The sequence below is a fragment of the Sturnus vulgaris genome, chromosome 2 (genome assembly GCF_052056855.1).
Source record: "Sturnus vulgaris isolate bStuVul1 chromosome 2, bStuVul1.hap1, whole genome shotgun sequence".
In the NCBI taxonomy this organism is placed as follows: domain Eukaryota; kingdom Metazoa; phylum Chordata; class Aves; order Passeriformes; family Sturnidae; genus Sturnus; species Sturnus vulgaris.
The window spans coordinates 80,245,962-80,261,836 of NC_142244.1; the positions used below are offsets into that span (position 1 = coordinate 80,245,962).

The 15,875-nt window shown below is 36.8% G+C and overlaps 1 protein-coding gene across 1 annotated transcript in view; it reads left to right on the forward strand.

Annotated features, from left to right (window-relative positions):
* The window catches only part of UBAC2 (UBA domain containing 2), an 89,127-nt gene that overhangs the window by 51,816 nt on the left and 21,436 nt on the right, over nt 1-15,875 (forward strand). Inside the window, exons 5-6 of the mRNA XM_014873364.2 lie at nt 6,607-6,730; nt 8,583-8,630. Coding sequence (XP_014728850.1) covers nt 6,607-6,730; nt 8,583-8,630 — 172 coding nt within the window. The remainder of the gene's footprint in view (nt 1-6,606; nt 6,731-8,582; nt 8,631-15,875) is intronic.

Below are 15,875 nucleotides of genomic sequence, written 5' to 3' on the forward strand. Positions count from 1 at the left end.
GACATTCCCAGCACGGTTTTAGTACTGTAATGATGAGGATTTACAGAAATGCCTTTCAGAAATGTATGAGGGAGTTAAAGAACTCTGAGACTTTGAGAGATTAGTAAGAATACCTGTAAGCTGTTTATTACATTTTAAGCAGTGATGATGATGATAATAAAAAATAATAATAAACAGCACAAGGTAAATACATGACAGATAAAAAGCTTCTAAAACAGAAATCTGATTCCTCTAAAATAATATTGACACAAATGAGTGGCTAGGGAGTAGAAAAGGAATGGGATGTCAAATTGTGAGTTAACCCATTTGTGGCTGAAATAACTTTGTTTCTGGGTGAAGAACTTTTAATAAAAGAGCTGGATTGTGTGTTTGCTAAGAGGGTTTTGGAGATGAGAGATTGATGGAAAATGCTTTTGTTTGCTGTTAGAGGCTGTGGTTAAGAGTTACCTGGGATTTTCCCCAAAAACTGATACTGATCATTCATGACTGCAAAGGACTATTTCATGATCTCATTTAGTGACATGATTTTGAACAACCAACAAGGCCTGATAAGGCTATTTTTGACGAGTCCAACCCATGCAGAGTGTAAGAAGCCTCTTTGGAAATGTTAGAGCTCTGTTCACAGGGCAGGTGTTAGCTGATGTTGTAGTGGTGAAGGTATGTAGAGAGATGGGATCTCTACTCACACGTCCGTCTCATCAGCAAGCCTCAAGTAAATGCAGATCTAATGGCAAACTTACTTTGTATTATAGGAAATGTTTTTGCTATAGCATAACATAGAGCCTTGTGAGCTACTTTTGTACCTACTTGAAGCACTTGGTTGACACTATACACTGATTTTTCTGGTGTTGAACTCCCACTGTACACATTACTTGATAGAGCTGAAAGGCTCTATCTAGGGCTTTCATCTCCTCAGTCTTAATGGAGCATTAACCTTCTAACATCACATTCAGAAAGTCTTTGGGAGAAATTGCCAGTCTTATAATGGATTTTTTCCTTACTTGTTTTTGAATAATTTTTTAATTATTCAGCTTCATCAGGGGGCAAAATCGCTTTAAATTAAGTAATGAGAATTCGGGACTGTTTAAAGGGAAATTGCACAGGGAACTTGCTCATATGTACACAATACCACAGTGTGGTTCCCTGTCCAGCACCTAAAGTATGCTGTAGAAATGGGAAATTTTTAGATAGCAGACGTGTCCTTGCTCAAGGGCTGACATCAGTACCCCAGCTTCTTACTAAAGGAGATATTTGTTTCAGAATTGTGTTACCATTATAAAACAACACCAGTATCTGTTTCCTGCTTTGATGTGATAAAATATTGCCTTCCTTTGATTAAGATACAGTACTAGATTATGCCCTTTGAGTCATACTGGTATATTAGCTACCAATCCAGCCTAGCATGATGTGATGCTAATTGCTTGAGCTAAATGGTACAGATTGTGTTCTTTCACTTACTGTTTCATCTTCTAGCTGTTTGTTTTCTGTTCTGATACAGCAGCTGTTGGTCCAATATCTATTTGACTGTTCCGGGATTTGAACATATAAATTAAAAAATTGCTGTGTGATGTCAGAAGGTGTTCGTGTTTGCCACATATGTGCAGATGTACATTTGTGTTTACCATATATGTGCAAACATTCTTCAGCTTTTGGCAGGCAAGGTGAGTAACATGGAACCCAGGAGGTTACAAAATACATTGTTGGATAGCCTTGGCATTAAAAACTATAGCTTGCTTTAGGATAGGTGTCTGACTTGTGCGTTCATGAGGGGATTGTAAAGTATTGCTTAGATGGTTAGTCTCAAATTTGAATGAACTGCAAGTTGCACAGATTCTGCAGAGATATCCATGAACAGGAGGAACCTTTCTTTTCACCTCCAGATGCATTTTTAAATTTTTCTCTGCATTCTTGCTGCTTTCCAGTGAAATATTGGTGTTAGCTAGTGAGTATTGAGTAAAGCTTAATGCTTTTGATGCTATTGAGAAACCTCAGGCAATGGGGTGTCCTGCTCATGTGTAGTGAAAGGGTTGGGTGCAGTAGGTAAGTCCTTTAGTCCAGGGCTCCAGCAGGTAGAGGAATACAATCATCAGAGCTGGTCACATCCCATGGAGTTACTTAATTTTAAGGTTATTGTGAATATTTAGCAAGTTCAGATTAAAAGGTGGCACCTTAAGTGTAATATGGCAGTGTTTGGACTGACTGTAGGAACACAGGTCACTGAAATAACTTAGTAACTTGAATTGCAAGTGCACTGTTTGCGTGCTTGTGTTATCTGCAGCTTTTTTTTATAAGTGATATTTTTAGTCCCCCCAAAAATACGTGGTTGTGAATTTGTCAGTTTGATGGTTTTTTGAAGAACTTAAACGAAGAAAAACACAGCACCGCAGTTAGTAAGTGTAGTGAGTCATTCTGAATAAAATAGGTTATTTCTGCAAACTTAATCCCACAGAACTTTTATTGACAGCAGCAAGTATTTTTGCAAAAGCTACATTTATTTAGCTTTCTAACCCTTTGTTCATGCAATTTAGAACCATTTTCCCTCTGTTTTGTGCATATATTTGCTAGTGCTAATGTTTTATTTTAATCCAAATTTAATAGTCACTGGTTTAGACTTCCAGTAGTGCATTTATATTATAAGATGTACCCGCCCCTGATTTTTTTCTTCTCTGACAGTAATTTTTGCATCTCTGATTTGTTTTTTTTCAAGGATATTGTTTCTGTATGTCTTTGGTTTTGTACAAAGAAAACAAATCTCACCCATTCACGTGATGAAGAATGTTCCCATCTGGTCACAGTGTTTCTGTTTCAATTCAAATGTTGAAATTTAAGATGCTCTTCAAAATGAGGATATAATTACTGTAGAGACAGCTACTGCAGTACATCGGACATGCTGTCCACGTGGAATGTTCAAACTCCAGAATTTAGTTTTCAGGTTTTAGAGTTTTCTGGTTTTTGGAAAATTTCCTTTTCTACCCCACATGACTAAAATTAATTTCCTAAATATGAAGTGGGCGAAAACTCAGTTCAGAGTCAGAATATGCTTGTGTCTATAGCCTTTCTTTGCACACAGACATCACAGATTTCTAGTAGAAATTAATCATGGCACATGAAAAGATGTTCATTATATTCTTATAGTATAATAGATTCTCAAAGTATAATGAACAATGGGCTGTGGTGAAGGTCTCTGCAAAAGGAGAGAAAGCACAGGAAAAAAGATGAGAGGGAAAGCAAAAATAAGAGGATAAGAAAGAAGTGAAGGAAAAGAAAACACTGAAGTAGTCTTTCAATAAGAATGTTTTCCACTTGTAGATGTTGAATCTGATATATGCTACCAAACAACTAATTAGCATAACTAAAAGAGTTAAGAGCCAGTCCTTTTATTTACAGTATGTGGATGGGTGTTTGTACCTCTCCAGTGAAATACAAGAACAGACATTCCTCCAGTGATTATGAGCTTATGAGGAGTAAGGCTTTGGTTATTCACGGAACAGTAGGGTAGCTTAGGTTTGACATGATCTCTGACAGTCATCTAGTTCAACCCTGGGTTCAAAACATGTTCAACAAGAATCGGTTCTTTTGGGCTGTGTCCAGGCTATATCTCTGAGGATGGAGATTGTAGCTCTGGGCAACCTGATAAAATACTGGACCATCATTATCCCATCTGAACTTGCTCCATATTAATCCCTTTCTTGAAGCATGAAGCCTGAAAGCAGACACAATGATTTAGGTTCAGGCTCAGAAGTGCTGAGCAATAACTTCTCTTGACCTGATGGTAACACATTGATAATGCTACCCTCTATGTGATTGACCTTTCCTGCGAGGATCAAGTGATACTCAGTGGCTGACTAATACTCAAAGGATTTTCCAGCTGCTTGTCTGCAAATTTGTTTTGTAGCCAGTCTGTGCCACTTCACAAGGTTGTTCCAACCCAGATAGAGCACTCCATGGTTACTTCTGTTGTCCCTAACATTCCTAATGTCAACTCATTTCTTAAGTCCATCAAAGAATAGCTGAATGTGGTCCTGCTCTCCAAAGTCTTGACTGCTCCCTCCAATTTCATTTCATTCAGTTGCTCTGTCCCATCGTAGAGGTTGTTTAATAAAGACAATAAATAGTGTTCATCCCAGTATGGATTCCTGAGGGAAGCTGCTAGTAAGTGGTTGCCATTAAAATTGGTGCTGCTGATCAGAACCCTTTGAATTCAGCAATGCAGTCAGATTCCTTCAAATCTGCTTATACAGTGCATATCTTCCCGATTTTTCTTTAAGGGCTAAAGAGGAATTCAAGTTAAAGGCCATCCTAAAGTCAGAGTGTACAGCATTTGCCATCTTCCCCTTCCTTATCCACAGCATCAGAGTCACTCTTGGTAAATCCATATGGGTTATTAGCAGCTGCCTTGTCCATCATGTAGCTGGCAATGGCTTCTAGGAGCTGTGCTCTGTAACTTTCCCAAGGATAGATGTGAGGCTTGTAGCTACCTGGATCCTCTTCTTGCTCTCCTTGAAGATGGATGTGACATTTGCAATTACCCAGTCATCAGGATCCTGCCCTAATAACTAAGATGGTTCAGTGATGTAGCATTGGCCACCTCCCTCAGAACCTTGGGCTACAGCCTGTCTGGTCCTTTTGTCTCCTGTATGATCAGTTGGGATCAAGAGCCTCCAAAATGTCTTCCTTTGCAGCTGGTGTTGCTCCAGTCCCACAGGAGGCTCAGGGACCTGCAAAGCCTGAGGGCAAAACTAACCAGTGAAAACTGACCCAAAAAAGACATTGAATGCCCTGGCTTTTTTCTTGTCCTTTGTCACCAGGTTCCTTTTTTCACCAGTGGGTCCACATTTTCCTTAACCATCCTTTTGTTGTACTTTACTATGTCAGCCATATTTTGGTACTATTATGTGGATAACTTCCCTGACAGACCTGCTGTAGATAAGCAGCATCCCCATATAGATATTCTAAAAAAAGGCATAAGTAAACTATTGGAAATACTGAAGGCAACAAAAAATATTAAGGGAAAAGTTCAAAGTACAGAGTTATATAAAGAAAGTTGAAGGTGAAAGTTTAAAATAATTGAAATGAAATTTCACACTGTGGAGTTACCTGTACAAATGAGTTTCACACAGCATTTTGAGGGGCACAAGTTTGAACATTTAAAAAAATATACGTGAATGGATATTTGGAAATTACCTATTTATATTAAATGAGAACTCTTGTCTCAAAAACAAACACTGATGCTTGTAGAAGCATACCTCTGTGGTGCCTATGAACTCACTGTTTTAGGAGAAAAGGCTTATCACTAAGTTTCCTCCAGCTCCTCTAAGTTGTTGTGTACTGAGCAGTTCCAGACACTGGACTTTGAATTAAGTTGATCACTAGTCTGGACTGGGGTGGTGCTTTCTGTGGTCTCTGTTGACATAAATGGTGAATACTAGCATTTAGGGAACCTTTTAGCATTCTCTAATCTCTTTTTAAAATGCACTTGCAGTCTCGGGAAATTCCTTTTTGTACTTTCCCATCTTATGATTGAGTGCACTCTTGCATGTGAAATCTCTGTGTCTGAGTCACAGTTTATCACAGGATCAATAAAACCTGAAAAGCATGCCACAATTGTGGTATTCTCTCAGTCAATTTGGTCCGATTACAAAGAAATAATTTAAAATTACTTTTCTAAGAAGAGAAAATATAATTTTCTTTGTTTTTCTTCTATCTTCATTTATAAAACTTGATTTATTCAGTGAATATTGTCTGTAATGGAGTAACTTCAGATGAAGAATAATTTTTGTATGTTACTTTCTTTCAGCACTTTGACTCTTACAACTTAAATAATTTAAATTTATTTCAAGAATTTGTTGTGTGTGTTTATACAGGTGTATTTTGTTTGTGTAAAAAGCATGATATGCAAAATTGAGTGTCTGAATGAAATACAGTAGTTCATGTTCACAAGGTCAGTCTAAGCATCTGGTCACTGTAAAAAGTGCTTGAAGTCTTAGATTCTATGAACCTCCTTCTGGTGATGGTTTAAAAACTTAAAAAACATGTTGTGTTATGATTAAGATGAGGACCCTAAAGGAAGTTTTATTTGTAGGGCCATGGGAGTGACTGGCAAAGGGAAGTTAAATCAAACTGTCAGTATTCCCATCTTAGATACTGTATTCTATTGACAATCCTCTAACACCTTATGTCTGGGTAAATATCAGGAGCTTAGCTTCGTGAGTGAAGTGGTTTTCTTAATCTTTTGGGAAAGGTAAAGTCCTTACCATTTGTCCATTTGAACCATTGTTTGTTCTGCTGCAGGAGATTACTGCTGTTCTTGTGTGTGCTGTGCTTTATGGAAAGAATCTGCTATTAGATTAAATATATTGCCTGCTCTTCTGCCTCCAGTCCTAAACATTTGGAAACAAAATACTTTTTGTCACTTGTTCTTATTTGCTAATGAATCTATTGCATTGAATGCCACAAGTTATCTAGTGTTGGTTCCTGAGGAAGACCTTTGTTTGCGAGGTGGTGTAACATTTTGATTGTTACGTACTTAAAATTAACTCCTTTCATTGTTTGACACGACTGTTTTTAGTATCATTCTTATAACCATCTGTATCTTTCTTTTCGCAGCTTGGGTCCTGTGTTTGCGCTGTTTGTTCCATTTTATTCCTCCATTCCAAGAGTGCAGGTGACACAAGTATTGGGCCACTTTTCTATCACAAACAAGTCTCTGGTCTATATACTGGGTTTACAGGTATGGTATGTACTTGCTTGTTCATCTTTTCATGAACTAATAATGTAGTAGTTAGTATTTCTGGTTGTCTATGAATTTTGATGCTTCCCCATGCATGATTCAGCATACATTTAGCTAGTAACTATCCCATCAGCTAAAACAGAGAAACATGTGTTTCTAGTATGCTGAAGTGGTGAGCAAGTGATCTGTCCTTACCTTGTCTTACATGAGAAAATACAATAGGCAATACCGCAGTTATTTCTTTTGATCGGTAAAATGAATTAGACTAAAAGAAATTAAAATGGAACCTGATCCTTAAGTGTGTATATATTTCACCTTTCTAGTTTGCTTATATTCTTGAATTTGCTTGTTTTTTTCCCCTGTCTATTGGAGTTCAAACAAAGCTGTAGAATACAGTATTTCTTATGGGTAAGACTGTTAGTAAATAATCAAGGTTTTGGCAGAATTTCACTTTTATATAAATTAATCTTATTTGTATATCATACATTACCATATGAGAAGTAATTTAAAATAGTGTAACGTGCAGCAATGCAACATCATGTAGTATTCTGTGAAATATGACTGGAAAAATATCTTGGTATAGAAAGCCAGTAATTATTCAAAAAACAATTTAAAAAACTCCAAAACCCAACAGCCTAGAAATGAATGGACACTTGTGTCACAACTTGAATTATGAAATAGGAGATGTGCAAATTTATGAAAATGAGGCTCACTTCTATATATTATAAAGGTTCAAAAGTAGCTCTGGCATTAACAATGAGGAAATGTGACATGTGGTAAAGAGTATTTTAGAATAAGTAGTCCATTTCAGATTATTGTCTTGTGCTCCACATGAACATTTCATTCATACTCTTTCCTGTTCAGCCTTTGGTTTCCCTCACTTTCTGCTTCAACACCTTATTTTCTTGATCTTTCAGAAATCTTGTTTCCTCTCTGCTGAACCCATCAATTCCACTATAATTGCAGTCTTTGGGAAGGCCATGATATTTTGTGGCCTGTTTTCCATCCTGGCTGTTGCCTTTTGCTTTTGTACATGCAGCACCTCCAGTGCAGATCAGTGCTGTCACTGACCCCCACATCTTTGCAGGATCTCTCCCTGCTGAGCACTCACAGTTGCTGCCTTCACACAGAGGCTGAGGGAAGACTCACTTGCCTTCTCCTTTGTAAATTCTGCCCTTATCTCAAGTCACTCTTTCCATAGTCAGAACTCTAGATGGAAGGTGTTCTCATGATTCAGTCAGCATCATGCAGAAACATTTTAGTAACCATTTTCAGTCCATTTTTCCAGTCGGTAATAACCTTCTCCAGGTGATTAGTCACATACTTTGCTAGAAATTATGGGCTGCCATGTTGGCTTATCAGGATTTTTAAAAAAATATGCTCCAACTTATTTCTGTGATTTCATGTCAGCAAATATATCACTGGGTAAGAACTTTATTTCTTTAATTTTGATGCTTGTGCTTAGTCTGTCTGTGAGCTTCACTTGGAGTGCCTGCCTGCTTGGAACTCTTCTCCTGTTGCTGCTGAGTCATTTCCTTTGCTTCTGTGTCTCTTTCAGACCTGTTTTTCTGGTGCAGCCTATAACTGACATCCTGTTATACTTAGTAAGCTATATGAAAATAAAATGTATTGTTCTGTAGAAGGAGAACAATTGTTGGATCCCTGTGTTTTTTCCACTTGCTGCTTCTGAAATACTTTTTTTTTAATGTTAAACTGAATTTTAACAGACGTAAAAGTCTGACCTCTCCTATTGTCATGATGAGAGCATAACCTATATCAAATGGCAACTTAGTGTTTCTTATAGCCACAGCTTTGCAAAATAAAAATTTAAACCCCTGCTTTTGTCTTCTAGCTCTTAACCTCTGGTTCCTACATCTGGATTTTAGCCTTAAGTGGATTGGTAAGTCTTACTGTTACAAAAATTATGTTTTGCTTAAAACACTCTGTTGTGTATGTGATCAGTGCAGTATATTTGGACTCAAAAAGGACAGAAATTACTAAGTAACATTTTGTGTTGGTAACTAGAAAGTTTTCCTCTTCAACTTCCAAATATGTAAAGCACTGACTAGTGGGTGATAAAGTGACAGATGACAAAATTGGTGGTTAATATTTTCAGGATGCCTCTGTCCCCTGCATAAGATTAATTTTTTTGCCATGGATATAGCTGTACACCCACAACTAGAAATGAGACTATTGAGGAAATGGTAGAAATGTGTATCCTGGGTTGGGGTTTGTTTTTTTCAGTTTTCAGCAAGCTTCAAGCTTTGATTCTCAGGTTTTAATAACTTTGCTGTGAGGGTTTTTCATGCATTGCTATTCTCCTAGGAGATCTGTAATATAGCTGTTTCTGACAATGACAATGGCAGTAAGAGCACAAAATCACATTTATCACATCAGTCAGATAAAGGAGGTGTGATCTTTCTGATTCTGTTCTTGGTACTAAGGCACTTAGTGCCAAAACAGATTGTGCTAAATTTTTGAGATTATTAGATACTAATAAGCTTCTTTTAAAATTTCACCAACTTAGAAATTAGGAGCTCAGACTGATTTCTTGGCCCAAAAGATTGTAACCTTTTTCAACAGTGGGAGTGCCACCACTTCCAAGGGAGCCATTATTAAGTTGATGGAGTCTTGAGAACTCAAATTATGCCCTTGCTGTAGTGAACCTACTAATTCAAATTTGGGTTGAGCTCAAAGGGAAATGCTGCTACAACTCAGTAGTTTGGTCTCTTACCATTTGCATTGACTGTTGCAAAATATTCTGTGAGTTTCTAAGATAACTAATAACAGGAGTGATGGAGCAGCAAATGTGACGTCTGTTCATGATTTGATCTTGCTATAAATATCGATGAAAGCAGTGCAACTAACAAACCAGAATCTGTCTCTCCTGGAAATCAGTACAAGCCTCTGTGCCCACTGAAGGATCTGTGATTTCCTCCAAATGCACTACCCATCCTGTTACTCTGCTGGCTCTTTTAACAGCTCTTCCTTTCTAACAGGTGTTCATTAGAGAGGGAAGGAAAGGAAAGAAATGGAAAGGCATTTTAACTCCCTCTTTCCTGATGACAGAAACTCTTTGTATACTTGATTATACAGACATATAAGGAGTAGCTCTTGTTTTTTCATAATACATTATTCAGTTCTTATTTTAACTCTCTCTTAATATAAACTTTTATTCTTCCATATAATGAAACTTGCTCAACTTTCTTAGTAATCTGTTTTATAAATTAACTTTTCTTTTTAGTTTCAGGTTGACAGTATGTTTTACTTGGGTATAAAATCTGTAGAATTAAATTGAGTTACCTCTGCATCACAGGAAGGCTAAAGAATAATTTCAAGTTTTCATATTGCTTCAGTCAGCATGAATTAAGTCATTATCAATGATGATGCGTTTTCAGTCTCAGTTTTTTTCTGCAGCAAGTAGAGAGCTGCACTCCACCACTTTGTAATAAGTTCTGCTATTTGAAAAGGAATTCATGTTAGGATTTTTAGCCTTTTGTTGCAAAGCATATCTGCCATGCTTCTGTGGTTAAGACATTCTCTTTTTCTCCTCTGTTAAAAATTATAATTTGGCATCTTTTGAGAAAACTTGATAAGGAAATAAAGGTTCATGGTATATAAAATAATCTGAAGAAGGATATACAACACTATAATGGTGCCTTTTAGCACTACAATTGTAGCTGGTCAATAACATGTATATGTCCAATTACAGGAATAAATAGATTGTCAAATTAATATTAAGTCATTCTGACAACCTATGTTATGTAATTTTTACTACTCTTGATATTTTTCTAACTTAGTACCTTAGTCTTTGTGGACTCAAATTTTCAGGTATTTGTACAAAAATAATGAGTAAATGCATGAACACCAAATAGGTGTGATATTTAGTCACTACGTCCTTGCCTTGTAGGCACTTCATCGTGTTTTTAACACTGAAGATCACTTAGACACTCATATTGAGTGTATTATGATGGTGTTCTGTAATTTACCTTTTGTTGCACTTCTGCATATGTAGAATATTAAAATGGATGGTGCTGGCACAATTTCTGAGTTGTTATCACTTTCCACTTTGTCTTCATTGTGTTCCTGGTTTAGGTTTATTTAAATTCTCACAGTTTATATTTGAACATGACTAAATGGGATCTGACTTTCCAGTTGCATCCTTGCAAGTATTCTGGCCTGTGAATTCTATGCAGAGTATAGGGTACTGGGAACTGTACTGCATTGAGTTCTTGTTTTCAGTGGTTTTGAGTGATGCAAACATAGACATGTGTATGAGTCTGTGTGTGCAGGTAGGCATTGATGCAATGGGCCTGGTGATAGGGGATTTTTGACAAGTTGTAGTTTTGATGGTGAATTTTTCTTAGGTGCAGAAATTACAGCTCATGTTTTGTTATTGGAATACAAAAGGTCTGTCTTTGTGATAAGGTATATCTTGCTAGATCTAATTTTGAACCAGCACAGGAATACACTCTTAAAGGGAGTTTCTTTACTATCCAAATGAAACTGGACAATCAGTTATTGTACTTTTGGTATGCAAGTTGCTGGTATGTTGTATAAAACATATTGTTTAAATACATGATGCTTATGTATATGGAAGAGAGAATTTAAGAAGCAGACTGTAAAGAAGTTCACAAATCTGATGTAATCAGTAATCTGTAATCTTTTTATGATTGATAAGACTAATTTATTTTCTTGTGATTTATTTTGCCAGGAATATATGATGCTGGGCACATAGAGACCAAATTTGTTTCTTATCACAAGAGTTTTTTGGGGTTTGTGTCATAAAATTAGGAAACATATTAGAGGTGCCCAAAATTCTTTCAGTAATTGTTTACAGAAGTGCTTCCATGTAGTGCATATCACTCAGTTTAGTGAAGGCTTGAAACAGTTTCTTCACTATTTTTTTTTTTACTTTAAAATAGTCAAAGCACCTTAGGAAGTGATATTCATGTTTCATTGGAGGTATACATCTCTCCTTTTTTTTCCCCCACCCCTTTAAAATCTCTTGGATTCCCACTTTACATTTTTTCTCACTATACTCTTGTAGGATTGAAATTTGAGAGGTGTGTCAAGGCTCACACATAGCTAGTGCTCACCTGCTTAAAGAATTAAGCTGAGGTTGGTGACCAGCAGAAGACATATCCTACAAAGACATGCAGTTCCCTCCACTTTCTAGAATAACGTTGTCATCAAACAGATCATATGCCATGGGTTTTTCTGAGTAGCTTAGGGCTGTATTTCATAGGGGGAAGGTATCTTTCAGACCCTTTCTGTGATTTTAGTGTTGTAGCCTTTCTTCTTACCTTGTGTTGGTTATTTATTTGTTTGCAAGATGACCTGCACTGTGTAAAGTTCAAAATTTGGAACCCACCAAGTCTCTTGTGTGCTGCCTTGAATTTGTGTAGAGTTCAGTTCAAACCTTAGGAAACTGAAATTGAGAAGTTTCTAAAACCCTGCTTGACTTGGAGATTTCACTAAGCCGAACAACAACAGTTTTCTGCATTGTTACTGTACTACACTGGAATTTACTTTTCTCAGAGTGTATGAAAAGTTGTGCTTTTTATATCTAGATACTGGAAAATGTAGGGAATATGCAATTTAGAGCTTGTGCTTTAACAGCTTAAGGTAGGATAGAAAGTTCAGACAGTGAACTGAATTGAGTGCATGTTTCATTTCAGTTCTGTTTTTTTGAGTACATTAGTTATTATTCATAATTTTGAAGTGGATAACTTAGTTTTATATAGACTACAGGTATACTTGGTGTACTTGGATTGTACTTTTGAGTTCTATTTGTTAAGAACTTTATCCATTCTTCCTGTTAGTTATTCCTTCAGCTAAGGTGTTACTGTATAGTGAATTTGTGTCCTTTGGAATTGGCATTTATAGGATAAAATGTGATTCATCTGGGGAGCAAAATAATTAAACCAGACTTTCATTGTTTTAGTTCTTGTCTTAAAAATAGCATTATGTAGTTAATATCTGATCAGACCTAGGAATCATTGATTTTCTTGTTGTTTTTCTTCTTCTTCTTTCACATTTTTCTTAAGTGATTTTGACCAATTCATGCTGAATTCTTTGCTATTTTAAAAAATGTTTTGAAGGAAATGCAGAAGCATCACCCCACAGTGTAGTGTTCACATTTAAAATGGCATCCCTTCTACATGTTTAGAATTAGTATGAAATATATGCTTTCTCAAAGAGAATCTTTGGTCAGAGTCTGTTCACATATGCAGTTATCTCCACATTCATGTCCTGCTGTGCATTGTCCTTCATCCTCCAGTTAGTCTGGATATCCTTCAGTCATCCACGTTTAGTCTCATGTAGGACTCTAGTCAAAGTGTGATTTTTTTTTAACTCTTTATAACTGTGATTGTTAGTGGATTCAGATAAATGTTAGTTAAATGTCGGATCTAGTTAATTTCTGAATATTTGACATTGTTACAGTACAAATATCAGTAGTATTGTTAATATCAATGAGACTACTCACTTATTAAAAATTCTGCCTATGCTTAAGTACTTGCCTAAGTAAAACTGTGTGTTTTGTCTGTAACTGATTCCCCTTTCCTAATAGAACTACCTACCAAAGAGCAAGTACTCAGACATTTCACAGAATCACTGAAGGTGACATCTGGTCCAGCCTCCCCACTCAGGCAGGGCCACCCAGAGCAGCTTTCCCCAGGACCATGTTCTGATGGCTTTTGAGTATCTCCAAGGACGGAGACTCTACCACCTTCCGGGGCGACCTTTGCTAGTGTTTCCTGATCCTCAGAGGGAGCCTTCCATGTTTCAGTTTGCGCTCATTGCCTCTTTTCCTGTTGCTAGGAACTACTGAAAAAAGCCTGGTTTTGTCCTCTTCATTTCCCTTCAGGCATTTCTTTACTTTGATAAAATCCCCTGGGCCTTCTTCAGGCCAAACAGTCGCACTTTTCTTAGCTTCTCCTCATGCGAAAGATGCTCCCAGTCCTTTGATCATCTTTGTGGCCTTGCACTGGACTTGCTCTCCTGTGCCAGGGAGCACAGAACTGAACTAAGTACTCCAGCTGCAACCTCAGCAGTGCATAGCTTGTGAAGTCATAGCCTGAAATAAGAAATGGAAAGGCAATAGAGGAACAAAGAATAGAAAATTAAAAAGAAACATTGTCTGTCTGCTAGCTTCAGGACAGGTGCAGATATCCACATGTACATTAACCCATGTGCTGAATCCTGCCCAAAGTTAACACGAAATATTTGTGTGTGGACAATGCTCAGTATTAAGCTGAGTGATTGTGACTTGATCAGAGATGAGTCTCACTACGTTCTACTGACTTTATTGACTTAATACTCTCTGTGGTGGGACCTTTGACACCTTGCCCACGTCAAGATGTGAACACATGACAACTGACTAAGCTACCAACACTTATTCCTGCATCAGTTAATACAGCTGAGAAAAAAAGGAGTTGGTTCATCTGGAATACAGGGAATGTTAGTTTGGAAGTGAGGTTGTAATTGTCTGGGGAGGAGGGAAATGCAGATATTTCCAACTCTGGAAGAAGGAGAAAGTAGTGAGAAAGGACAGGGAAAGGTAATAATGTGTCATAAGGTACTTTTTCTTTAATATCTGTGGCTTCTGTAGAAAAATGGATATTGGTTTTCAGTTTGTAATTCACTTTTAAATTTCTCTCTTAGGAAGAGTTTGCGTGTCCAAAATGTGGTCTATTTGGTCAACTATACCAAGTGGTTCATTAGAAATTAGATTGTTCTGTCAACATACACTTTTTTGGCAGCAGTGTTAGCATTTTTCAGAGAGGGACTTCATCAGAGTAATTCAGCTGTGTATGTGCTTTGGAGACATCTGCCAAAGGATGACTCACATCTAAGAGTGCCCATTTCTCTCTGTTAACTATGACACCAGCTTTAAACAACCAACTCTTAAGTAGGCTTTTAAATTACAGATATCTATGTTGGGTCAGATTAATCAAATCCTCATCTTTTAATTGAAGAGATTTGATTAACAACATGGTAATCATCACCTACAAAATACTGGCAGCAACCAATGGAACCTATGCTTAGGACACAAGTACAAGTTAAGAATAGTTGGACTGTGCTTAAATGGCAGTACAGCCATGCTTACACATACACCATGTTTTTTAGCTGATAATGATTCCATCTGACCAGCAAAGCAGTGATGAACTCTGAAGAAAAATGTTTCAAGGTATATGAAAAATTTATGAGCCAAATCAACTGGAAACAAAATTGAAGAAAAAGATTTTATTATCACTATAATCTTATTTTTCTCTCAAGGTAACTTGCAAAAGGCTATTTATAGTGTTTGCAACAATTTTCAAAAAGGAAGCCCAAACAGAATAATCTGTTAGAATTGTAACAGAAGTTGAAAATACATATGTACTAGGTTTATTTGTTGAGTAGTTTTGTTTCTTGGGTGGTTTTCACACAATCCCTCTTGGTTTGAGAAATGATTCCCCTAAAGAAGATAAATACAGAATCCTGACACAAATCTCAACCCATGTTTTGATTCTAGTTGTATAGAATTCAGAACATACTAAGGATTAGGCAGATAAAACAGGTATAAAAATGTCACTTCACCTTAAGAAAACTATTTCCTCTTTATTTGTTGGTATCTGAAAATAGTCACATCTTGAGTACTTATGATGAATGTATTTACGTTTTTCAGAACAGAATAATTGAGTATTTGATGTCAAGTTCTGTTAGTTAAAATAATTTTCAACATCATTTTCTACACCAGTCTGTGTACTATTTTTCTGTTTGATTTCAATTTTTTGGTGTTAATCAAGTACAGTGAATTTAAACATTTACATTTGAAATACTACTCTGGCTACTTGTGGAGCATATGTGTCTCTGCAATGTAAAATATTGGAGAGCTTCCATGTTTGATTTACCTAATGTGTGGAGAAACTATATATACTTCCTTTTTCTTAAAAATGCATAACTTTGGAAGGACGTGAGGGAAGTTAGGCTTTATACAGTGGGGGTTATCTAGGAGGTTAGGAAACTACATGTGAAGAGCCAGTAGTAAGCCAAGGTGTTAAGATACTGGAAATATATAAGCATACTTTTATTCTGCAGTATGCCAGAGAGTTTCCAGCATCCTCTTCTTAGCACTGTGCCACACAGAATATGGTGG